Source organism: Equus asinus, chromosome 8, assembly GCF_041296235.1.
Source record: "Equus asinus isolate D_3611 breed Donkey chromosome 8, EquAss-T2T_v2, whole genome shotgun sequence".
Classification (NCBI taxonomy): Eukaryota; Metazoa; Chordata; class Mammalia; order Perissodactyla; family Equidae; genus Equus; species Equus asinus.
Window position 1 is genome coordinate 32329164 of NC_091797.1, and position 27345 is coordinate 32356508.

General features: G+C 40.4%; 1 protein-coding gene across 17 annotated transcripts in view; it reads left to right on the forward strand.

Annotated features, from left to right (window-relative positions):
* LOC139045858 (E3 ubiquitin-protein ligase TRIM38-like) overlaps positions 1 to 27345 on the forward strand; it is a 128979-nt gene that overhangs the window by 74569 nt on the left and 27065 nt on the right. For 13 of the 17 annotated variants that reach the window (XM_070515180.1, XM_070515179.1, XM_070515181.1 and 10 more), the window contains 11 exons: positions 9271 to 9291; positions 10681 to 10701; positions 11385 to 11405; positions 12787 to 12807; positions 13009 to 13029; positions 14643 to 14663; positions 21135 to 21155; positions 22738 to 22758; positions 24598 to 24618; positions 24827 to 24847; positions 26436 to 26456. In XM_070515180.1, the coding sequence (XP_070371281.1) occupies positions 9271 to 9291; positions 10681 to 10701; positions 11385 to 11405; positions 12787 to 12807; positions 13009 to 13029; positions 14643 to 14663; positions 21135 to 21155; positions 22738 to 22758; positions 24598 to 24618; positions 24827 to 24847; positions 26436 to 26456 (231 nt within the window). The remainder of the gene's footprint in view (positions 1 to 9270; positions 9292 to 10680; positions 10702 to 11384; positions 11406 to 12786; positions 12808 to 13008; positions 13030 to 14642; positions 14664 to 21134; positions 21156 to 22737; positions 22759 to 24597; positions 24619 to 24826; positions 24848 to 26435; positions 26457 to 27345) is intronic. The other 4 variants (XM_070515189.1, XM_070515193.1, XM_070515188.1 and 1 more) reach the window with 3 other exon arrangements.

Here is a 27345-nt window from a genome sequence, read left to right on the forward strand (position 1 = left end):
TTGTCTCTTCAGTGTACAGAGCACGTTTCATATGACTACTGGTCCAGATAGAGATTGGGACCAATGGGTGCCTTTACTGTCTGCTTGCTCATCACTTTTGGAGTCCGTCTCATGTAGGACTGCATGTCAGCATCGTCTTCTGAAAAACGGGACAGCTCGACTAAAGAGGACTGATTGATATTGTTAATCCTGGAGGAAGGACTATCATTCCTTCTCTCATGGTTTCCTTTCCTATCTTAATTCCTTTTGCACCAAGGAGTGATGTGATGCAAAAGAACTGTGCCTCTGATGGGTAACATGTCCTTTGGAATATTAAGGTTCTGATTCTCACATATAGGGGTCAATCTGCATCACACAGTAAACCGTGAAAGGGTTTCAAATGTTGATGCTCATCACATCCTGGCAATGTACCTTCATTTGCAATAAATTGTTCCTTTCTTCCTTCACTTTTCAGCGAAGACTCAACATGAAAATGGTAAGTTCCTATAATGTATTCCACTATTTTCCTGAACCACTGTGCACGTCTGTTTCTGTGTGTGTCTGTGTGTGTGTGTGGGGGGGGGGGGGGGGACAGAGAGTGAGGTCAGCTAAAACTTGATAGTGGTAATTTTAAATACTGAAGCTTAACAAATTTGAATTTGTATTCGTGTTTCCATCCTGTGAAAGTGACACTGAACTTTGCTGTTTTGTTTTTTAGAGGAACTAAAGAAAAAAGTCGGTAAGTTGTCTGATATCCCTGCACATCCACAGCTCCTTAGGATGACATGTTTCTGGACCTCTTTGAGAATGCTACCATTTTAAGTCTAAGCCATCCATTTGCACGCACTTCTCCTGGAGGTTGACTGTTCCCACCCAACTTGAATGGTGTTGGCCTTCTCTCATTTTAAGTTCTGTCAGTTTCCGTTCCTCTTCCCTCCATCCATTATCATTCCTGCTATTTGTTTTTCATACCATGTCATCCCTGGAAACATTGGATTCTTCTGTCCTGCAGACATTTCCCAAAGTTTTCTTAAGAAGTTGGCAAAACGAAGGACGTTATGTTGATAGGTGTACGGTTTCCATTCTCTATATATTTCTGAAAAACACCTTAACTTAAGACTTCTTTCGTATGTTCCAAGGTTGAGGGCCCATGACTATGCAACTCATACTTACCCAATACACCGAAAGAGAAGAGGAGATCTTAAGCTGCTGAGTGAAGCATCTCTATCCATTGTATATGCAAAGTTGTTGTTATAACTCATGTCATTCATTGGTCAAGTGTGACCTGAGGGTCACTCTCCCTCGGCCCTCGAACCTATTACCCAAGTTTTCCCATGCATCTAAATACCATGCATATTTTCTCCTAACTTTTAAAAAATTTCAAAACCCACTCAGCGCTCTTTATTCTTTGGCATTCTTATTGCCACAATCATTGAATCAGCAAGCTGCAATTTCTTCTAACTATTTGTAGAAGGATTGTACAACCTAAGGAAGGTTCAAATCTAATGTATCTCAGTTCTGAATGAGTTATATAACAACACAGGCAGCTATTGTCCTGGCCTGGTTCCCAAAGGACACGTAATATAATCCTTGCATTTTAACATCCTCCTTTTTCAGTGAGGTTTTCCAGTTTTATTCTTGCTTTCTTTCGAATGGAATCTAGAAATTTCACTCTTCAATATACAGAGCAACTTTCACATGACTACTGGTCCAGATAGAGATTGGGACAGATGGGTGCCTCTACCGTCTGCTTCCTCATCACTTTTGGAGTCCCTGTCTCATGCTCGCATGTCAGCATCGTCTTCTGAAAAACGGGACAGCTCGAGAAAAGAGGACTGATTGACATTGTTAATCCTGAAGGAAGGCCTATCATTCATTCTCTGATGGTTTCCTTTCATATCTTCATTCCTTTTACACCCAGCAGTGGAGGGATGTAAGACATCTGTGCCTCTGATGGGCGAGATGTCCTTTGGGTCCTTAAGGTTCTGATTCTCACAAATAGAGGTCAATTTGCATCACAGAGTAAACTCTGGAAGGGTTTCAAATGTTGGTGCTCCTCCCATCCTGGCAATGTACCTTCATTTGCAAAGAATCCTTCCTTTACTCCTTTACTTTTCAGAGGAGATGGAACAAGAAAAAGTGAAGTTCTTAAAATGTATTTCCCTCTTTACCTCAACCACTATGTATGTATGTGTTTGTGTGTGTATGTGTGGTCAGATAAACCTTGATAATGGTATCCTGAAATACTGAATGTTTAGAAATGTGAATTTGTTTTTGTGTTTCCATGCTATGAAACTGACATTGAACTTTGCTCTTTTGATTTTTAGAAGAACTAAAGAAAAACCTCGGTAAGTTGTCTGAAGTCACTCTACTTCCATAGCTCCTTAGGATGACTGGTTTCTGGGCCTCTTTGAGATTACCTGCCTTTTTATGTCTAAGCCATCTATTTGCACACACTTCTCCTGGATGTTGACTGTTCCCAAAAACTTGTATGGTGTTATGCGTCGCCCATTTAGAGTTCTGTCAGTTTCCGTTCTTCTTTCCTCCATCCACTGCCATTCCTGCTATTTGCATTTCATACCATGCTATCCCTGGAAACATTGGATTCTTCTGTCTTGCAGACATTTCCCAGAGTTTCCTTAAGAAGTTGGCAAAATGAAGGACGTTACGTTGATAGGCATATGGTTTCTATTCTCTATATATTTCTGAAAAACATCCTATCTTACGACTCCTTTCATATGTTCCAAGTTTGAGGGCCAATGACTATGCAACTCATACTTGCCCAATACACCGAAAGAGAAGAGGAGATCCCAAAGTGCTGAGTGAAGCACCTCTCTGCATTATGTGTTCAACGTTGTCATTATTGCTCATGTCAATCATTGACCAAGTGTAACCTGATGGTCACTCTCCCTCTGCCCTCGAACATATTACCCAAGTGTTCCCATGCATCTAAATACCTTACATATTTTCTCCTAACTTTTAAAAAACTTCCAACCACACCGAAGGCTCTTTATTCTTTGGCATGTTTATTGCCTCAATCATCAAATCGGCAAGTTGCAAGCTCTTCTATTTGTGGAAGGATTGTACAACCTAAGAAAGGTTCAAATCTAATGTATCTCAATTCTGCATGTGTTATGTAACAACACAGGCAGCTATTGCCGTGGCCTCTTTCCAAAAGGACACATAATATAATCCTTACATTTTAAGGTCCTCCTTTTACGGTGACATGTTCCAGTTTTACTCTTGCTTTCTTTCTAATGGAATTCAGAAATTTATCTCTTCAATGTACAGAGCACGTTTCATATGACTACTGGTCCAGATAGAGATTGGGACAGATGGGTGCCTCTACTGTCCGCTTCCTCATCACTTTTGGAGTCCCTGTCTCATGTATGAGTGCATGTCAGCATCGTCTTCTGAAAAACGGGACAGCTCGACAAAAGAGAAGTGATTGATATTGTTAATCCTGGAGGACTGCCTATCATTCATTCTCTGATGGTTCCCTTTCCTATCTTAATTCCTTTTACATCCAGCAGTGGAGGGATGTAAGACATCTGTGCCTCTGACGGGGGAGATGTCCTTTGGGCCCTTAAGGTTCTGATTCTCACAAATAGAGGTCAATTTGCATCACAGAGTAAACTCTGAAAGCGTTTGATATGTCGGTGCTCCTCCCATCCTGGCAATGTACCTTCATTTGCAAAACGTTGTTCCTTTTCTCCTTTACTGTTCAGAGGAGATGGAACAAGAAAAAGTTCCTAAAATGTTTCCACTGTTTACCTGAACCACTATGTATGTGTGTGCTTGTGTGTGTGTGTCTGGTCACATAAACCTTGATAGTGGTAATTTGAAATACTGAATTTTTAGAAATATGAATTTGTTTTTGCGTTTCCATCCTGTGAAACAGACCTTGAACTTTGCTACTTGTTTTTTCAGATAAATGGATGACAGACCTCGGTAAGTTGTCTGAAGTCCCTCTACTTCTGTAGCTCTTAGGATGACTGGTTTCTGGGCTTCTTTGAGATCCTTGCCATTTTATGTCTAAGCCATCCATTTGCACACACTTCTCCTGGAGGTTGACTGTTCCACCCAATTTGTACGGTGTTGGGCTTCTCCAATTTCAAGGTCTGTCAGTTTCCCTTCCTCTTCCCACACCCCCCCCCCCGCCCCCCCCCGGTCCACTCCATTTCTGCTATTTGCATTACATACCATGCCATCCCTGGAAACATTGGATTCTTCTGTCCTGCAGACATTTCCCAGAGTTTCCTTAAGAAGTTGGCAAAATGAAGGACGCTACGTTGATAGGCGTACGGTTTCCATTCTCTATATATTTTTGAAAAACATCCTAACTTAAGACTTCCTTCGTATGTTCCAAATTTGAAGGGCCCATGACTATGCAACTCATGCTTACCCATTCACAGGTCAAGTGTGACCTGTGGGTCACTCTCCCTCTGCCCTCGAGCATACTACCCAAGTGTTCCCATGCATCTTAATATGTTACATATTTTCTCCTAACTTTTAAAAAATTTCAAAACCCACTGACTGCTCTTTATTCTTTGGCATTTTTATTGCCACAATCATTGAATTGGCAAGCTGCAATTTCTTCTAACTATTTGTAGAAGGATTGTACAACCTAAGGAAGGTTCAAATCTAATGTATCTCAGTTCTTAATGTGTTATGTAACAACACAGGCAGCTATTGTCCTTCCTGTTTCCCTAAGGACACGTAATATAATCCTTCCATTTTCACGTCCTCCTTTTCCAGTGCGTTTTCCAGTTCTACTCTTGCTTTCTTTCAAATTGAATTTAGAAATTTATCTCTTCAATGTACAGAGGACGTTTCACATGACTACCGGTCTGAGTATAGATTGGGACACCTGGGTGCTTTTAGTGTCTGCCTCTTCATCACTTTTGGAGCTTTAGGGGAGGAAGACATTTCCTCTACCCACTGTGGGTTCTTCTGACCAGAGACCGAAATAAATTCACATAAGACAGAATAGCAAGAGAAAATAAACAAAGCTTTATAACATGTATACATGGGAGAGGGCCAGGCAAGCTGACCAACTCGCCAAAATGGCTGAAGCCCCCACCTTAAATATCATCTTCAGCTAACAACAAAGAAGGATGTTGGGGGTGGAGGGCGAGTAGATCATGGGAGACTGACACACAAGTACAGCAAACAAATGCAGATTTAAGTCCTTGCCTTTGGCATTGATTAAGAGTTTCTAGAGATAAGGTCATCCCCTCCTTCTTCCTGGTACAAAGAGTGAGGCACCTTTACAGATGGAGATTTCCTTTACAATGTAAATGTCTCTTAATAAAGAGTAAGTAAACTCTGTTTCTCAGAGTTCTTTTCCTGTCTGCAGTTTATTAAAGGTAACCATCCCCAAATAATCCTCATGCCAAAGAGATATATCTTGCGGTGGCCAATGCCAGTCCCCCACAGAGCCCCTGTCTCATGTATGAGTGCATGTCAGTACCACCTCCTGAGAAATGGGACAGCTCTACAAAAGAGGACTGATTCACATTGTTAATCCTGGAGGAAGGCCTATCATTCCTTCTCTCATGGTATCCTTTCCTATCTTAATTCCTTTTGCACCAAGGAGTGAGGCGATGTAAAAGAACTGTGCCTCTGATGGGTAACATGTCATTTGGAACCTTAAGGTTCCGATTCTCACATATAGGGGTCTATTTGCATCACACAGTAAACTGTGAAAAGGTTTCAAATGTTGGTGCTCATCACATCCTGGCAATGTACCTTCATTTGCAATAAATTGTTCCTTTCTTCCTTTACTTTCAGAGGATACTCAACATGAAAATGGTAAGTTCCTTTAATGTAGTCCACTGTTTACCTGAGCCACTGTGTAAGTCTGTTCCTGTGTTTGTGTTTGTGTGTGGGGGAGAGACAGTGAGGTCAGCTAACACTTGATAATGTGAATTTTAAATACTGAAGTTTAAGAAATTTGAATTTGTTTTTGTGTTTGCATCCTGTGGAAATTGACATTGAACTTTGCTGTTTTCTTTTTTAGAGGAACTAAAGAAAAAAGTCGGTAAGTTGTCTGATATCGGTCTACTCCCACAGCTCCTTAGGATAACTGGTTTCTGGGCCTCTTTGAGATTACCTGCCATTTTATGTCTAAGCCATCCATTTGCATGCACTTCTCCTGGAGGTTGACTGTTCCCACCCAACTTCTATGGTGTTGGGCTTCTCCCATTTTAAGTTCTGTCAGTTTACATTCCTCTTCCCTCCATCCACTATCATTCCCGCTGTCTGCATTTCATACCATGCCATCCCTGGAAACATTGGATTCTTCTGTCCTGCAGACATTTCCCAGAGTTTCCTTAAGAAGTTGGCAAAACGAAGGACATTACGTTGATAGGCATATGGTTTCCATTCTCTATATATTTCTGAAAAACATCCTAACTTAAGACTCCTTTTGTATATTCCAAGTTTAAGGGCCCATGACTAGGCAACTCATACTTACCCAATACACCGAAAGAGAAGAGAGGATCCCAAACTGCTGACTGAAGCATCTCTATCCATCGTGTGTTCAAAGTTGTTATAACTCATATCATTCATTGGTCAGGTGTGACCTGAGGGTGGCTCTCACTCTGCCCTTGAACATTTTGCCCAAGTGTTCCAATGCATGTAAATACATTACATATTTTATCCTAACTTTTAAAAAATTTCCAACCACACAGATCACTCGTTACTGTTTGGCATTTTTATTGCCACAGTGATCAAATCGACAAGCTGCAATTTCTTCTAATATTGGTAGAAGGATCGTATGACCTACGGAAGGTTCAAAGAATAATGTATCTCAATTCTGAATGTGTTCTGTAACAACACAGGCAGCTATTGTCCTGGCTTGATTCCCAAAGGACACGTAATAGAATCCTTACATTTTTACGTCTTTCTTTTCCAACAACATTTTCCAGTCATACTCTTGTTTTCTTTGGAATGGAATTTACAAACTTATCTCTTCAATGTACACAGCACATTTCATATGACTACTGGTCATACAATGGTCCCAGATACAGATTGGGACAGATGGGTGCCATTACTGTCCGCTTCCTGGTCACTTTTGGAGTGTGTGACTCATGTATGTGTGCTTGTCTGCAACGTCTTCTGAAAAATGTGTGAGCTCGACAAAAGAGGACTGATTGATATTGCTAATCCTGAAAGAACTCCTACCATTTGTGCCCTCATGCATTCCTTTGCTATGTTAATTCTTTGTGCACTGAGGAGAGGAAGGATGTAAAACAAGTGTGCCTCTGATGCGTGAGATGTCTTTTGGAAACTTCAGGTTCTGATTCCGACAAATATGGGTCAATTTTCATCACAGAGTAACCTAGGAAAGGGTTCCAAATCTCGGTGCTGCTCATTTCCTGCAATGTACCTTCATTTGCAATAAATTGTTCCTATCTTCCTTTACTTTTCAGTGAAGACTGAAGAAAAACACAAGTTCCAATAATGTATTCCATTGTTTACCTGAGCCACTGTGTATTTGTCTTCCTGTGTGTGTGTGTGTGTGTGTGTGTGTGTCTGTGTGTGAGAATGAGGTCAGCTACTCCCTGAGAGTGGTAATTTTAGATACTGAGTTTTACGAAATTTGAAGTTATTTTCACATTCCCATCCTGTGAAATTGACATTGTACTTTGCTATTTTTTTTCAGAGGAACTTAAGAAAAAGTTTGGTAAGTTGTTCATATCCCTCTACTTCCATAGGTCTTTTGGATGACTGGTTTCTTGGTCTCTTTGAGATTCGTTGCCATTTTATCTCTAAGCCAACCATTGGCACACACTTCTCCTAGATGTTGACTGTTCTCTGACAAAATGGATGATGCTGGGCTTCTCCCATTCTAAGTTCTGTCAGTTTCCATTCCTCTTCCCAACATCTACTTCCATTTCTGCTATGCATTTCATCCCATGCCATCCCTGGAAACATTGGCTTCTTCGTCCCTGCAGACATTTCCCAGGGTTTCATTGATAAGGCGGCAAAACAAAGGACATTACGGTGATAGGCGTATGGGTTTCATTCTATATACATTTCTGAAAAGCATCCTAACTTAACACTTCTTTCGTATGTTCCAAGTTTGAGGGGCCATGACTATGCAACTCATACTTAGGCAATACAGCGAAAGAGAAGACAAGATCCCAAAGTGCTGAGTGAAGCATCTCTATCCATTGTGTGTTCAAAGTTGTTATAACTGATATCACTCATTGGTCAGGTATGACCTGAAGGTCAACTCCCTTTGTCCTCAAACGTATTACCCAAGTGTCCTCATGCATGTAAATACCTTACATATTTTCTCCTACCTTTTAGAAAATTTCCAACCACACTGATCGCCCTCATTCTTTGGCATCAAATTGGCAAGCTGCAATTTCTTCTAAATATTGGTAGAATTGTATGACCTAAGGAAGATTCAAATCTAATGTATCTCAATTCTTAATTTGTTACGTAACAACATAGGCCACTATTTTCCTGGCCTGATCCCAAAGGACACTTAATAGAATCCTGACATTTTTACATCCTCCTTTTCCAATGACATTTTCCAGTTATACTCTTGTTTTCTGTGGAACTGAATTTACAAATTTATCTCAACAATGTACATACTCCATTTCATATGACAACAGGTCCATGTAGAGATTGGGACAGATGGATGCCTTTACTGTCCGCTTCCTCATCACTTTGGAGTGCTGAATTCATGTATGTTGGCATGTCTGCATCATCTTTTCAAAAGTGGGACAGCTGGACAAAAGAGACTTACTGATATTGTTAATTCTAAATGAAGTCCTATCATTCCCCCCCTCATGGTTTCCTTTCCTATCTTAATTCCTTTTGCAAGAAGGAGCGGAAGGATGTAGAACAACTGTGCCTCTGATGGGTAAGATGTCCTTTGGAAACTTAAGGTTCTGATTCCCACAAATATGGGTCAATTTGCACCACAGAGTAAATTCTGAAAGGGTTGCAGTTGGTGGTGCTCCTCCCATCCTGGCAATGTACCTTCATTTGAAATTAATTGTTCCTTTCTTCCTTTACTTTTTAGTGAACACTGAACATGGAAAAGACAAGTTCCTATAATGTATTCCACCGTTTGCCTGAGTCACTGTGTATGCCTCTGTTTGTGTGTGTTTGTGTTTGTGTTTGTGTGTGTGTGTGTGTGTGTGTGTGTGTGAGTGAGGTCAGCTACACCTTGAAAGTGGTAATTTTAAATACTGAATTTTGAGAAATTTGAATTTGTTTTCACGTCTCCATCCTGTGAAATTGACATTGAACTGTGCTATTTTTTTTCAGAGGAACTTCAGAAAAACTTCGGTAAGTTGGCTGATATCCCTCTACTTCCATAGCTCCTTAGGATGCTTGGTTTCTTGGCCTCTGTGAGACCCTTGTCATTATATCTTTAAGCCATCCATTTACATGCACTTCCCCTGAGTGTTGACTTTTCCCACCCAAATTGGATGGTGTTGGGCTTCTTCCATTTTAAGTTCTGTCTATTTCCTTTCCTCTTCCCTCCATCATCTTCCCTTCCTGCTATTTGCATTTAATCCCCTGTCATCCCTGGAAACCTTGGCTTCTTCTGTCCTGCAGACATTTCCCAGTGTTTCACTAAGAAGTTGCTGAAATGAAGGACATTAGGTTGATAGGCATATGGGTTGTATTCTATATATATTTCTGAAAAACATCATAACTTAACACTTCTTTCGTATGTTCCACGTTGAGGGCCCATGACTATGCAACTCATACTGACCCAATACACCGAAAGAGAAGAGAAGATCCCAAACTGCTGACTGAAGCATCTCTATCCATTGTGCGTTCAAAATTGTTGTTATAACTGATATCATTCAAAGGTCAAGTGTGACCTGAAGGTCAGTCTCCCTCTGCCCTCGAATATATTACCCAAGTGTTCCCATGTGTCTCAGGACATTACATATTTTCTCCTAAATTTTAAAAAAATTCCAACAAACTGATCGCTCTTTATTCTTTGGCTTTTTTTTTTTTTTTTTCGCCACAATGATCAAATCGGCAAGCTACAATTTCTTCTAAATATTGGTAGGAGGATTGTATGACCTAAGGAAGGTTCAAAGAATAATGTATCTCAATTCTGAATGTGTTCTGTAACAACACAGGCAGCTATTGCCCGGGCCTGATTCCCAAAGAACACATAATAGAATCCTTGCATTTTTACGTCCCCTTTTTCCAATGACATTTTCCAGCTATAGTTTTGTTTTCTTTGGAATGGAATTTACAAATTTTTCTCTTCAATGTACACAGCACGTTTCGTATGACTACTGGTCCAGATAGAGATTGGGACAGGTGGGTGCCTTTACTGTCTGCTTCCTCATCACTTTTGGAGTCCCTGTCTCATGTAGGTGTGCATGTCTGCATTGTCTTCTGAAAAACGAGCCAGCTGGAGAAAACAGGACTGGTTGATATTGTTAATTGTAAAGGAATTCCTTTCATTCCTCCCCTCATGGTTTCCTTTCTTATCTTAATTCCTTTTGCACTGAGGATTGGAGGGCTGTAAAACAGCTGTGGCTCTGATGGGTGAATATCCTTTGGAACCTCAGATTGTGATTCCCACAAATATGGGTCAATTTGCATCACAGAGTAAACTATGAAAGGGTTTCAAATGTCCGTGCTCCTCCCATCCTGGCAATGTACCTTCATTTGCAATAAATTGTTCCTATCTTCCTTCATTTTCAGCGAGGACTGAACATGAAAAAGGCAAGTTGCTATCATGTATTCCACTGCTTATCTGAGCCACTGTGTATGTCTCTTGCTGTTTGTGTGTGTGTGTGGGTGAGGCGAGCTAAACCTTGCTAGTGTTACGGAATCTGAAGTGAGTTCACTCACCTGTTGTGCAGCAAGCCAATCTCTGGCACCAGGTGTGGTGGAAGAAAGTAGGAATTTTATTTTTGCACAGCGCTGAGCAAGGACATAGGGCAGCTAATGCTGAAATCCCAAACTCCCCGAAAAGCTAAAAGGAAGGGTTTTTATTTGGGGTTTTAGGTAGGGGATGGGGAGCATATGGCCTTGCTAGTCAGAGCTTTCCCACCAGCCTGTCTTTGGCCTTGAGACACTTGCAGAGAGGAGGGAGCTCATGACCTTGCTGGTGAGCAGCTTTCCCACCAGCCCATATCTCTTTGCGGGAGGAGATAGTCCAGGTGCTTGTCCTTGAGGGTGTCTGTCTCCATGGAGGATAGTGGATTCTGGAGCCAGGAAGCCAGAGAGTAAGCAGGGAATGAGTGTTTTGGTTTTAGCCCCATACATGCTGGGTTTAATGTGGGGAAACTGATATCAGGGTCGATATCACTAGTGGTATTAAATACTGAATTTTAAGAAATTTGAGCTTGTTTTCGTGTTTCCATCCTAAGAAATTAACATTCAACTTTGCTATTCTTTTTCAGAGGAACTTCAGAAAAACTTCGGTAAGTTGTCTGAGATCCCTCTACTTCCACAGCTCCTTAGGACGCCTGGTTTCTTGGCCTCTGTGAGACCCCTGCCATTATATCTCTAAGCCATCCATTTGCATGCACTTCTCGGGGTTTTAACTGTTCCTACCCAAATTGGATGGTGTGGTGCTACTTCCACTTTAAATGCTGTCCATTTCCATTCCTCTTCCCTCCATCCACTTCCATTCCTGCTGTTTGCATTTCACCCCATGCTATCTCTGTAAACAGAGGCTTCTTCTGTCCTGCAGTCATTACCCAGAGTTTCTTTAAGAAGTTGGCGAAACGAAGGTCATTACGTTGATAGGCATGGGGGTTTTATTCTCTATATTTCTGAAAAATGTCCTAACTTAAGACTTTTTTCATATGTTCCAAGTTTGAGGGCCCATGACTAGGCAACTCATACTTACCCAATTCACCGAAAGAGAACAGAGGATCCCAAACTGCTGAGTGAAGCATCTCTAGCCATTGTGTGTTCAAAGTTGTTGTTATAACTCATGTCATTCATTGGTCAAGTGTGACCTGAGGGTCACTCTCCCTCTGCCCTCAAACATATTACCCAAGTATTAGCATGCATCTAAATACGTTAAATATTTTCTTCTAACTTTTAAAAAATTTCCAACCACAGTGATGGCTCTTTATTCTTTGGCATTTTCATTGCCACAATGATCAAATCGGCAAGCTGCAATTTTTTCTAAATATTGGTAGAAGGATTGTATGACCTAAGGAAGGTTCAAATCTAATGTATATCAATTCTCAATTTCTTATGTAACAACACAGGCAGCTATTGCCCTGGCCTGTTTCTCAAAAGACACATAATAGAATCCTTACATTTTTACATCTTCCTTTTCCAATGATGTTTTCCAGTTAGATTTTTGTTTTCTTTGGAATGGAATTTACAAATTTATCTCTTCAATGTACATAGCACGTTTCATATGACTACTGGTCCAGATACAGATTGGGACAGCTGGGTGCCTTTACTGTCTGCTTCCTCATTACTTTTGGAGTCCCTGTCTCATGTAGGTGTGCATGTCTGCATCGTCTTCTGAAAAATGTGAAAGCTTGACAAAAGAGGACTGATTAAAATTGTTAATCTTAGAAGAAGTCCTATCATTCCTCCTCTCATGCTTTCCTTTCCAATCTTAATTCATTTTGGACCAAGGAGTGGGGGGGATGTAAAACAACTGTGCCTCTGATGGGTGAGATGTCCTTTGCATCCTTCAGGTTCTGATTCTCACAAATATGGGTCAATTTGCATCACAGAGTAAACTATGAAAGGGTTCAAATGTCCATGCTCCAGGCATCCTGGCAATGTACCTTCCTTTGCAATAAATTGTTCCTTTCTTCCTTTACTTTTCAGTGGAGACTAAACAGGACAAAGGTAAGTTCCTATGATGTATTTCCCTGTTTACCTGACCCACTGTGTGTCTCTTTCTGTGCGTGTGTGTGTGTGTGTCTGAGAGTGAGGTCCGTTACACCTTGAAAGTGGCAATTTTAGATACTGAATTTTAAGAAATTTGAAGTTGTTTTTGCGTTTCCATCCTGCGAAATTGACGTTGGACTTTGCTATTTTTTTTTTCAGAGGAACGTAAGAAAAAGTTTGGTAAGTTTCTGATATCTCTGTACTTCGGTAGGTCTTTAGGATGACTAGTTTCTTGGCCTCTTTGAGATTCGCTGCCATTTTATCTCTAAACCATCCATTTACACTGTCTTCCCCTCAGTGTTGACTGTTCCCAGCCAAATAGGATGGAGTTCAGCTTCTTTCAAGTTCTGTCAGTTACCGTTCCTCCTCCCTCCATCCACTCCATTGCTGCTATTTGCATTTCATCCCATGTCATCCCTGGAAACAGTGGCTTCTTCTTTCCTGCAGACATTTTCCAGACTTTCATTAAGCACTTGTCGAAACAAAGAACATTACGTTCACAAGCGTATGGTTTTTATTCTATATACATTTCTGAAAAGCATCCTAACTTAACACTTCTTTCATATGTTCCAAGTTTGAGGACCCACAGCTATGCAACTCATACTTACGCAATACACCGAAAGTGAACAGAAGATCCTAAACTGCTTACTGAAGCATCTCTATCCATTGTCTGTTCACAGTTGTTGTTATAACTGATATCATTCATTAGTCATGTGTGACCTGAGGGTCACTCTCCCTCTGCCCTCGAATATATTACCCAAGTGTTCCCGTGCACGTAAATACGTTACATATTTTCTCCTAACTTTTAAAAAATTTCCAACCATACAGATCAATCCTTATTCTTTGGCAGTTTTATTGCCACAGTGATCAAATCAGCAAGCTGCAATTTTTTCTAAATATTGGTAGAAGGATTGTATGACCTACGGAAGGTTCAAATGCAATGTATATCAATTCTCAATTTGTTATGTAACAACACAGGCCAATATTGTCCTGGACTGATTCCCAAAGTACACTTAATAAAATCCTTACATTTTTACGTCCTCCTTTTCCAATGACAATTTCCAGTTATACTCTTGTTTTCTTTGGAATGCAACATACAAATTTATCTCAACAATGTACATAGCATGTTTCATATGACTACTGGTCCAAGTAGAGATTGGGAGAGATGGGCGCCTTTGCTCTCCACTTCCTCATCACTTCTGGAGTGCATGACTCATGTATGTCTACACGTCAGCATCGTCTTCTGAAAAATGGGACAGCTTGACAAAAGAGGACTGATTGATATTGTTAATCCTAGAAGAAGTCCTACCATTCCTGGCCTCAAGGATTCCTTTCCTACCTTAATTCACTTTGCACTGAGGAGTGCAGGGATGTAAAACAACTGTCTCTCTGATCGGTGAGATGTCCTTTTGAAACTTCAGGTTATGATTCTCACAAATATGGGTCAATTTGCCTCACAGAATAAATTATGAAAGGGTTTAAATCTCAGTGCTGCTCACTTCCTGCAATGTACCATCCTTTGCAATAAATTGTTCTTTTCTTGCTTTCATTCAACTAAGACTGAACATGAAAACGAAAACTTCCAATAATGTATTCCACTGCTTACCTGAGCCACTGCGTGTGTCTCTTGCTGTGTGTGTGTGTGTGTGTGTGTGTGTGTGTGTGTGTGTGTGTGTGTGACTGAGGTCAGCTACTGGTTGAAAGTGGTAATTTTAGATACTGAGTTTTATGAAATTGCTTTTGCATTTCCATCCTCTGAAATTGACATTGGACTTTGCTATTTTTTTTTTCAGAGGAACTTAAGAAAAAGTTTGGTAAGTTGTTCACATACCTCTACTTCCATAGGTCTTTTGGATGACTTGTTCATTGGCCTCTTGAGATTCCCTGCCATGTTATCTCTAAGCCATCCATTTGCACACACTCCTCCTGGATGTTGACGGTTACCTCACAAATTGGATGGTGTCGGGCTTTTCCCATTTTAAGTTCTATCAGTTTCCATTCCTCTTCCCAGCATCCACTTCCATTCCTGCTATGCATTTCATAGCATGCCATCTCTGCAAACAGTGGTTTCTTCTTCCTGCAGACATTTCCCAGTGTTTCATTGATAAGGTGGCGAAACGAAGGACATTCCGGTTATAGGCAAATGGGTTTTATTCTATATATATTTCTGAAAAACATCCTAACTTAAAACTTCTTTCATATGTTCCAAGATTGAGGGCCCATGACTATGCAACTCATGCTTAGCCAATACAGCGAATGAGAAGAGAAGATCCAAAACCGCTGAGTAGAGCATCTCTAGCCACTGTGTGTTCAAAGTTCTTGTTATAACTCATGTCATTCATTGGTCAAGTGTGACCTGACGGTCACTCTCCCTCTGCCCTCGAACATATTAACCAAGTGATCCCATGCATTTAAATATGTTACATACTTTCTCCTAACTTTTAAAAAATTTCCAACCACACTGATGGCTCTTTATTCTTTGGCATGTTTATTGACACAATGATCAAATCTGCAAGCTGCAATTTTTTCTAAATATTGGTAAAGGGTTGTATGACCTAAGGAAGGTTCAAATCTAACATATCTCAATTCTCAACTAGTTATGTAACAACACAGACCCTGATTGCCCTGGCCAGTTTCCCAAAAGATACGTAATAGAATCCTTACATTTTTACGTCCTCCTTTTCCAATGACAATTTCCAGTTATACTCTTGTTTTCTTTGGAATGCAATCTACAAATTTATCTCTGCAATGTACATAGCACTTTTCATATGACAAATGGTCCCTGTAGAGATTGGAACACATGGGTGCCTTTACTGCCCTCTTCCTCATCACTTTGGAGTGCTGGACTCATGTATGTCGGCATGTCTGCATTGTCTTCTGAAAAACGGGACAGCTCGACTAAAGAGGACTGATTGATATTGTTAATCCTGGAGGAAGGACTATCATTCCTTCTCTCATGGTTTCCTTTCCTATCTTAATTCCTTTTGCACCAAGGAGTGAGGTGATGTAAAAGAACTGTGCCTCTGATGGGTAACATGTCCTTTGGAATCTTAAGGTTCTGATTCTCACATATAGGGGTCAATTTGCATCACACAGTAAACTGTGAAAAGGTTTCAAATGTTGGTGCTCATCACATCCTGGCAATGTACCTTCATTTGCAATAAATTGTTCCTTTCTTCCTTTACTTTCAGAGGATACTCAACATGAAAATGGTAAGTTCCTTTAATGCATTCCACTGTTTACCTGAGCAGTTGTGTACAGCTGTTTCTGAGTTTGTGTTTGTGTGTGGGGGAAAGACAGTGAGGTCAGCTAAAACTTGATAGTGGTAATTTTAAATACTGAAGCTTAAGAAATTTGAATTTGTTTTTGTGTTTGCATCCTGTGGAAATTGACATTGAACTTTGCTGTTTTGTTGTTGGAGAAACTAAAGAAAATTCTCCGTAAGTTGTCTGATATCGGTCTACTCCCATAGCTCCTTAGGATGACTGGTTTCTGGGCCTCTTTGAGATTACCTGCCATTTTATGTCTAAGCCATCCATTTGCATGCACTTCTCCTGGAGGTTGACTGTTCCCACCCAACTTGTATGGTATTGGGCTTCTCCCATTTTAAGTTCTGTCAGTTTACATTCCTCTTCCCTCCATCTACTATCATTCCCGCTATTTGCTTTTCATACCATGCCATCCCTGGAAACATTTGATTCTTCTGTCTTGCAGACATTTCCCAGAGTTTCCTTAAGAAGTTGGCAAAACGAAGGACATTACGTTGATAGGCATATGGTTTCCATTCTCTATATATTTCTGAAAAACATCCTAACTTAAGACTCCTTTTGTATGTTCCAAGTTTAAGGGCCCATTACTAGGCAACTCATACTTACCCAATACACCAAAAGAGAAGAGGAGATCTCAAGCTGCTGAGTGAAGCATCTCTATCCATTGTGTGTTCAAAGTTGTTGTTATAACTCATGTCAATCATTGGTCAAGTGTGACCTGATGGTCACTCTCCCTCTGCCCTTGAACATATTACCCAAGTGTTCCCATGCATCTAAATACCTTACATATTTTCTCCTAACTTTCAAAAAATTTCAAAACCCACCGACTGCTCTTTATTCTTTGGCATTCTTATTGCCACAATCATCAAATCGGCAAGCTGCAATTTCTTCTAACGATTTGTAGAAGTATTGGACAACCTAAGGAAGGTTCAAATCTAATGTATCTCAGTTCCAAATGTGTTATGTAACAACACAGGCAGCTGTTGTCCTGGTCTGATTCCCAAAGGACATGTAATATTATGCTTACATTTTAACATCTTCCTTTTCCAGTGACATTTTCCAGTGTTATTCTTGCTTTCTTTGGAATGGAATTCAGAAATTTATCTCTTCAATGTGCACAACACGTTTCATATGGCTACTGGTCCAGATAGAGATTGAGACCAATGGGTGCCTTTACTGTCTGCTTGCTCATCACTTTTGGAGTCCCTGTCTCATGTATGTGGGCATGTCTACATCGTCTTCTGAAAAATGGGACAGCTCGACAAAAGAAGAGTGATTGATAATGTTCATCCCGGAGGAAGTCCTATCTTGCCTCCTCTCATGGTTTCCTTTCCTATCTTAATTCCTTTTGCACCCAGGAGTGGAGGGATGTAAGACATCAGTGCCTCTGATGGGGGAGATATCCTTTGGGCCCTTAAGGTGCTGATTCTCACAAGTAGAGGTCAATTTGCATCACAGAGTAAACTCTGAAAGCGTTTGATATGTCGGTGCTCCTTCCATCCTGGCAATGTACCTTCATTTGCAAAAAATTGTTCCTTCTCTCCCTTACTGTTTGGAGGACATGGAACAAGAAAAAGAGAAGTTCCTAAAATGTATCCCACTGTGTACCTGAACACCTATGTATGTGTGTCTTTGTGTGTGTATGTGTGGTCACATAAACCTTGATAGTGGTAATTTGAAATACTGAATATTTAGAAATATGTGTTTGTTTTTGCGTTTCCATCCTGTGAAATTGACCTTGAACTTTGCTATTTGTTTTTTCAGATACATGGATGACAGACCTCGGTAAGTTGTCTGAAGTCCCTCTACTTCCATAGCTCTTAGGATGACTGGTTTCTGGGCCTCTTTGACATCCCTGCCATTTTATGACTAAGCCATTCATTTACACACACTTTTCCTGGAGGTTGACTGATCCAGCCCAACTTGTATGGTGTTGGGCTTCTCCCATTTTAAGGTCTGTCAGTTTCCCTTCCTCTTCCCTCCATCCACTCCATTCCTGCCATTTGCATTTCATACCATGCCATCCCTGGAAATATTGGATTCTTCTGTCCTGCAGACATTTCCCAGAGTTTCCTTAAGAAGATGGCAAAACGAAGGACGTTACGTTGATAGGGGTATGCTTTCCATTCTCTATATATTTCTGAAAAACATCCTAACTTAAGACTCCTTTTGTATGTTCCAAGTTTGAGGGCCCATGACTATGCAACTCATACTTACCCAATACACCGAAGGAGAAGAGGAGATCCCAAACTGCTGAGTGAAGCATCTCTATCCATTGTGTGTTCAAAGTTGTTCTTATAACTCGTGTCATTCATTGGTCAAGTGTGACCTGAGGGTCACTCTCCCTCTACCCTTGAACCTATTACCCAAGTCTTCCCATGCATCTAAATACCATACATATTTTCTCCTGACTACCAAAAACTTTCCAACCACACTGATGGCTCTTTAATCTTTGGCATTTTTATTGCCACAATTATCAAATCGGCAAGCTGCAAGCTCTTCTAACTATTTGTAGAAGGACTGTACAACCTAAGGAAGGTTCAAATCTAATGTATCTCAGTTCTGCATGTGTTATGTAACAACACAGGCAGCTGTTGTCCTGGCCTGTTTCCCAAAGGACACGTAATATAATCCTTACATTTTCACGTCCTCCTTTTCCGGTGACGTTTTCCAGTTTTATTCTTGCTTTCTTTGGAATGGAATTCAGAAATTTGTCTCTTCAGTGTACAGAGCACGTTTCATATGACTACTGGTCCAGATAGAGATTGGGACCAATGGGTGCCTTTACTGTCTGCTTGCTCATCACTTTTGGAGTCCGTCTCATGTAGGACTGCATGTCAGCATCGTCTTCTGAAAAACGGGACAGCTCGACTAAAGAGGACTGATTGATATTGTTAATCCTGGAGGAAGGACTATCATTCCTTCTCTCATGGTTTCCTTTCCTATCTTAATTCCTTTTGCACCAAGGAGTGATGTGATGCAAAAGAACTGTGCCTCTGATGGGTAACATGTCCTTTGGAATATTAAGGTTCTGATTCTCACATATAGGGGTCAATCTGCATCACACAGTAAACCGTGAAAGGGTTTCAAATGTTGATGCTCATCACATCCTGGCAATGTACCTTCATTTGCAATAAATTGTTCCTTTCTTCCTTCACTTTTCAGCGAAGACTCAACATGAAAATGGTAAGTTCCTATAATGTATTCCACTATTTTCCTGAACCACTGTGCACGTCTGTTTCTGTGTGTGTCTGTGTGTGTGTGTGTGTGGGGGGGGGGGACAGAGAGTGAGGTCAGCTAAAACTTGATAGTGGTAATTTTAAATACTGAAGCTTAACAAATTTGAATTTGTATTCGTGTTTCCATCCTGTGAAAGTGACACTGAACTTTGCTGTTTTGTTTTTTAGAGGAACTAAAGAAAAAAGTCGGTAAGTTGTCTGATATCCCTGCACATCCACAGCTCCTTAGGATGACATGTTTCTGGACCTCTTTGAGAATGCTACCATTTTAAGTCTAAGCCATCCATTTGCACGCACTTCTCCTGGAGGTTGACTGTTCCCACCCAACTTGAATGGTGTTGGCCTTCTCTCATTTTAAGTTCTGTCAGTTTCCGTTCCTCTTCCCTCCATCCATTATCATTCCTGCTATTTGTTTTTCATACCATGTCATCCCTGGAAACATTGGATTCTTCTGTCCTGCAGACATTTCCCAAAGTTTTCTTAAGAAGTTGGCAAAACGAAGGACGTTATGTTGATAGGTGTACGGTTTCCATTCTCTATATATTTCTGAAAAACACCTTAACTTAAGACTTCTTTCGTATGTTCCAAGGTTGAGGGCCCATGACTATGCAACTCATACTTACCCAATACACCGAAAGAGAAGAGGAGATCTTAAGCTGCTGAGTGAAGCATCTCTATCCATTGTATATGCAAAGTTGTTGTTATAACTCATGTCATTCATTGGTCAAGTGTGACCTGAGGGTCACTCTCCCTCGGCCCTCGAACCTATTACCCAAGTTTTCCCATGCATCTAAATACCATGCATATTTTCTCCTAACTTTTAAAAAATTTCAAAACCCACTCAGCGCTCTTTATTCTTTGGCATTCTTATTGCCACAATCATTGAATCAGCAAGCTGCAATTTCTTCTAACTATTTGTAGAAGGATTGTACAACCTAAGGAAGGTTCAAATCTAATGTATCTCAGTTCTGAATGAGTTATATAACAACACAGGCAGCTATTGTCCTGGCCTGGTTCCCAAAGGACACGTAATATAATCCTTGCATTTTAACATCCTCCTTTTTCAGTGAGGTTTTCCAGTTTTATTCTTGCTTTCTTTCGAATGGAATCTAGAAATTTCACTCTTCAATATACAGAGCAACTTTCACATGACTACTGGTCCAGATAGAGATTGGGACAGATGGGTGCCTCTACCGTCTGCTTCCTCATCACTTTTGGAGTCCCTGTCTCATGCTCGCATGTCAGCATCGTCTTCTGAAAAACGGGACAGCTCGAGAAAAGAGGACTGATTGACATTGTTAATCCTGAAGGAAGGCCTATCATTCATTCTCTGATGGTTTCCTTTCATATCTTCATTCCTTTTACACCCAGCAGTGGAGGGATGTAAGACATCTGTGCCTCTGATGGGCGAGATGTCCTTTGGGTCCTTAAGGTTCTGATTCTCACAAATAGAGGTCAATTTGCATCACAGAGTAAACTCTGGAAGGGTTTCAAATGTTGGTGCTCCTCCCATCCTGGCAATGTACCTTCATTTGCAAAGAATCCTTCCTTTACTCCTTTACTTTTCAGAGGAGATGGAACAAGAAAAAGTGAAGTTCTTAAAATGTATTTCCCTCTTTACCTCAACCACTATGTATGTATGTGTTTGTGTGTGTATGTGTGGTCAGATAAACCTTGATAATGGTATCCTGAAATACTGAATGTTTAGAAATGTGAATTTGTTTTTGTGTTTCCATGCTATGAAACTGACATTGAACTTTGCTCTTTTGATTTTTAGAAGAACTAAAGAAAAACCTCGGTAAGTTGTCTGAAGTCACTCTACTTCCATAGCTCCTTAGGATGACTGGTTTCTGGGCCTCTTTGAGATTACCTGCCTTTTTATGTCTAAGCCATCTATTTGCACACACTTCTCCTGGATGTTGACTGTTCCCAAAAACTTGTATGGTGTTATGCGTCGCCCATTTAGAGTTCTGTCAGTTTCCGTTCTTCTTTCCTCCATCCACTGCCATTCCTGCTATTTGCATTTCATACCATGCTATCCCTGGAAACATTGGATTCTTCTGTCTTGCAGACATTTCCCAGAGTTTCCTTAAGAAGTTGGCAAAATGAAGGACGTTACGTTGATAGGCATATGGTTTCTATTCTCTATATATTTCTGAAAAACATCCTATCTTACGACTCCTTTCATATGTTCCAAGTTTGAGGGCCAATGACTATGCAACTCATACTTGCCCAATACACCGAAAGAGAAGAGGAGATCCCAAAGTGCTGAGTGAAGCACCTCTCTGCATTATGTGTTCAACGTTGTCATTATTGCTCATGTCAATCATTGACCAAGTGTAACCTGATGGTCACTCTCCCTCTGCCCTCGAACATATTACCCAAGTGTTCCCATGCATCTAAATACCTTACATATTTTCTCCTAACTTTTAAAAAACTTCCAACCACACCGAAGGCTCTTTATTCTTTGGCATGTTTATTGCCTCAATCATCAAATCGGCAAGTTGCAAGCTCTTCTATTTGTGGAAGGATTGTACAACCTAAGAAAGGTTCAAATCTAATGTATCTCAATTCTGCATGTGTTATGTAACAACACAGGCAGCTATTGCCGTGGCCTCTTTCCAAAAGGACACATAATATAATCCTTACATTTTAAGGTCCTCCTTTTACGGTGACATGTTCCAGTTTTACTCTTGCTTTCTTTCTAATGGAATTCAGAAATTTATCTCTTCAATGTACAGAGCACGTTTCATATGACTACTGGTCCAGATAGAGATTGGGACAGATGGGTGCCTCTACTGTCCGCTTCCTCATCACTTTTGGAGTCCCTGTCTCATGTATGAGTGCATGTCAGCATCGTCTTCTGAAAAACGGGACAGCTCGACAAAAGAGAAGTGATTGATATTGTTAATCCTGGAGGACTGCCTATCATTCATTCTCTGATGGTTCCCTTTCCTATCTTAATTCCTTTTACATCCAGCAGTGGAGGGATGTAAGACATCTGTGCCTCTGACGGGGGAGATGTCCTTTGGGCCCTTAAGGTTCTGATTCTCACAAATAGAGGTCAATTTGCATCACAGAGTAAACTCTGAAAGCGTTTGATATGTCGGTGCTCCTCCCATCCTGGCAATGTACCTTCATTTGCAAAACGTTGTTCCTTTTCTCCTTTACTGTTCAGAGGAGATGGAACAAGAAAAAGTTCCTAAAATGTTTCCACTGTTTACCTGAACCACTATGTATGTGTGTGCTTGTGTGTGTGTGTCTGGTCACATAAACCTTGATAGTGGTAATTTGAAATACTGAATTTTTAGAAATATGAATTTGTTTTTGCGTTTCCATCCTGTGAAACAGACCTTGAACTTTGCTACTTGTTTTTTCAGATAAATGGATGACAGACCTCGGTAAGTTGTCTGAAGTCCCTCTACTTCTGTAGCTCTTAGGATGACTGGTTTCTGGGCTTCTTTGAGATCCTTGCCATTTTATGTCTAAGCCATCCATTTGCACACACTTCTCCTGGAGGTTGACTGTTCCACCCAATTTGTACGGTGTTGGGCTTCTCCAATTTCAAGGTCTGTCCGTTTCCCTTCCTCTTCCCCCCCCCCCCCCCCCCCCCCCCGGTCCACTCCATTTCTGCTATTTGCATTACATACCATGCCATCCCTGGAAACATTGGATTCTTCTGTCCTGCAGACATTTCCCAGAGTTTCCTTAAGAAGTTGGCAAAATGAAGGACGCTACGTTGATAGGCGTACGGTTTCCATTCTCTATATATTTTTGAAAAACATCCTAACTTAAGACTTCCTTCGTATGTTCCAAATTTGAAGGGCCCATGACTATGCAACTCATGCTTACCCATTCACAGGTCAAGTGTGACCTGTGGGTCACTCTCCCTCTGCCCTCGAGCATACTACCCAAGTGTTCCCATGCATCTTAATACGTTACATATTTTCTCCTAACTTTTAAAAAATTTCAAAACCCACTGACTGCTCTTTATTCTTTGGCATTTTTATTGCCACAATCATTGAATTGGCAAGCTGCAATTTCTTCTAACTATTTGTAGAAGGATTGTACAACCTAAGGAAGGTTCAAATCTAATGTATCTCAGTTCTTAATGTGTTATGTAACAACACAGGCAGCTATTGTCCTTCCTGTTTCCCTAAGGACACGTAATATAATCCTTCCATTTTCACGTCCTCCTTTTCCAGTGCGTTTTCCAGTTCTACTCTTGCTTTCTTTCAAATTGAATTTAGAAATTTATCTCTTCAATGTACAGAGGACGTTTCACATGACTACCGGTCTGAGTATAGATTGGGACACCTGGGTGCTTTTAGTGTCTGCCTCTTCATCACTTTTGGAGCTTTAGGGGAGGAAGACATTTCCTCTACCCACTGTGGGTTCTTCTGACCAGAGACCGAAATAAATTCACATAAGACAGAATAGCAAGAGAAAATAAACAAAGCTTTATAACATGTATACATGGGAGAGGGCCAGGCAAGCTGACCAACTCGCCAAAATGGCTGAAGCCCCCACCTTAAATATCATCTTCAGCTAACAACAAAGAAGGATGTTGGGGGTGGAGGGCGAGTAGATCATGGGAGACTGACACACAAGTACAGCAAACAAATGCAGATTTAAGTCCTTGCCTTTGGCATTGATTAAGAGTTTCTAGAGATAAGGTCATCCCCTCCTTCTTCCTGGTACAAAGAGTGAGGCACCTTTACAGATGGAGATTTCCTTTACAATGTAAATGTCTCTTAATAAAGAGTAAGTAAACTCTGTTTCTCAGAGTTCTTTTCCTGTCTGCAGTTTATTAAAGGTAACCATCCCCAAATAATCCTCATGCCAAAGAGATATATCTTGCGGTGGCCAATGCCAGTCCCCCACAGAGCCCCTGTCTCATGTATGAGTGCATGTCAGTACCACCTCCTGAGAAATGGGACAGCTCTACAAAAGAGGACTGATTCACATTGTTAATCCTGGAGGAAGGCCTATCATTCCTTCTCTCATGGTATCCTTTCCTATCTTAATTCCTTTTGCACCAAGGAGTGAGGCGATGTAAAAGAACTGTGCCTCTGATGGGTAACATGTCATTTGGAACCTTAAGGTTCCGATTCTCACATATAGGGGTCTATTTGCATCACACAGTAAACTGTGAAAAGGTTTCAAATGTTGGTGCTCATCACATCCTGGCAATGTACCTTCATTTGCAATAAATTGTTCCTTTCTTCCTTTACTTTCAGAGGATACTCAACATGAAAATGGTAAGTTCCTTTAATGTAGTCCACTGTTTACCTGAGCCACTGTGTAAGTCTGTTCCTGTGTTTGTGTTTGTGTGTGGGGGAGAGACAGTGAGGTCAGCTAACACTTGATAATGTGAATTTTAAATACTGAAGTTTAAGAAATTTGAATTTGTTTTTGTGTTTGCATCCTGTGGAAATTGACATTGAACTTTGCTGTTTTCTTTTTTAGAGGAACTAAAGAAAAAAGTCGGTAAGTTGTCTGATATCGGTCTACTCCCACAGCTCCTTAGGATAACTGGTTTCTGGGCCTCTTTGAGATTACCTGCCATTTTATGTCTAAGCCATCCATTTGCATGCACTTCTCCTGGAGGTTGACTGTTCCCACCCAACTTCTATGGTGTTGGGCTTCTCCCATTTTAAGTTCTGTCAGTTTACATTCCTCTTCCCTCCATCCACTATCATTCCCGCTGTCTGCATTTCATACCATGCCATCCCTGGAAACATTGGATTCTTCTGTCCTGCAGACATTTCCCAGAGTTTCCTTAAGAAGTTGGCAAAACGAAGGACATTACGTTGATAGGCATATGGTTTCCATTCTCTATATATTTCTGAAAAACATCCTAACTTAAGACTCCTTTTGTATATTCCAAGTTTAAGGGCCCATGACTAGGCAACTCATACTTACCCAATACACCAAAAGAGAAGAGGAGATCTCAAGCTGCTGACTGAAGCATCTCTATCCATTGTGTATTCAAAGTTGTTGTTATAACTCATGTCAATCATTGGTCAAGTGTGACCTGATGGTCACTCTCCCTCTGCCCTTGAACATATTACCCAGGTCTTCCCAGGCATCTTAATATCTTACATATTTTCTCCTAACTTTCAAAAAATTTCAAAACCCACTGAGCACTCTTTATTCTTTGGCATTCTTATTGCCACATTCATCAAATCGGCAAGCAATTTCTTCTATCTATTTGTAGAAGGATTGTACAACCTAAGGAAGGTTCAAATCTAATGTATCTCAGTTCTGCATGTGTTATGTAACAACACAGGCAGCTGTTGTCCTGGCCTGTTTCCCAAAGGACACGTAATATAATCCTTACATTTTAATGTCCTTCTGTTCCACTGACGTTTTCCAGTTTTACTCTTGCTTTCTTTGGAATGGAATTTAGAAATTTATGTCTTCAGTGTACAGAGCATGTTTCATATGACTACTGGTCCAGATAGAGATTGGAACAAATGGGTGCCTTTACTGTCTGCTTCCTCATCACTTTTGGAGTCCCTGTCTCATATATGTGTGCATGTGTGCATTGTCTCTGAAAAACTAGACAGCTCGACAAAAGAGGATGGGTTGATATTGTTAATCCTGGAGGAAGTCCTATCATTCCTCCTCTCATGGTTTTCTTTCCTACCTTAATTCTTTTTGCACCAAGGAGTGAGGCGATGTAAAACAACTGTGCCTCTGATGGGTGAGATGTCCTTTGCAACCTTAAGGTCCTGATTCTCTCAAATAAAGTTCAATTTACATCACAGAGTAAACTATTGAAGGGTTTCAAATGTCCGTTTCCTGGCATCCTGGCAGTGTACCTTCATTTGCAATAAATTGTTCCTTTTTCCCTTTCCCTTTCAGAAGAGATTGAACATGAAAAAGACAAGTGCCTATAATGTATTCCACTGTTTCCCTGAGCCACTAAGTATGTGTGTGTTTCTGTGTGTATGTGTGTTCAGCTAAAACTTGATAGTGGTAATTTTAAATACGGATTTTCAAGTAGTTGAATTTGTTTTCACATTTCCATCCCATTAAATTTATATTATCTTTCCTGTTTTCTCTTTTTCAGGAGAACTTGAGAAAAACCTTGGTAAACTGTCTTATATCTCTCTACTCTCATAGCTCTTTAGAATGACTGGTTTCTTGGTGTCTTCAAGAGTTCCTGTCTCTTTATCTTTAAGCCATCCATTTGCACACACTTCTCCTGGTTTCTTACTAGTCATTTCATTTAGAATCTCCTTCATTGTATTTAATACTTCATTTCTCTTCCTTTTTTGTTAAGTTGGAAATAATGAGATTTTCCTCACATGAAGCTGTCAACACATAACAATCTATAACCATTCTATATATAAAAGCACTAAGGTGAATTTTACTTGAGCCTGAGTCAGGATTATAACCGAGGAATGCCTTAGAAATTGCCATGTAGAAGCATGGTTCCAGTACAGTCTTATAACTTTTTTAGAACAAAGAAAATACAATAAACACACCCAGGACACATTTTCATCAAAGTTTCAAAGCAGTATTCAGTTGCAAGTTAACAGGTCAACATGCTGGTGAAGTTAGTAAAAGGACTAATCTGGTCATTACCAACAGGTCGTTAGCACCAGGGTGTTACCAATAGGGCATAGGAGGGGAAATATGCATTCTTATCTAAGAGAATTCATTCTTTAGCTTAATGGTTAAGCAGATGTGCAATGTATGTTTGATAGGCCACAAGTCAGGCTTTTTAGTTCAAGCCTAATCAGCTTTGAACCTGAATAGTTACCCCATGTACCTCAGTATGTGAAAATCTCTTGTCAAATGAATACAACATTATCCTCATTTTTTTTCTGTGAAGAAATTATACTAAAAGGTATCTAACTTTAGGACATTTGTAACTTAAGAGACAGAGATGCATATTACTGGGTATTTTAGTCTAGAGAATACAGGAGAGATGGAAAAATTCACGCAGGGGAATTAACGTCACCAAAGAAGTTTCC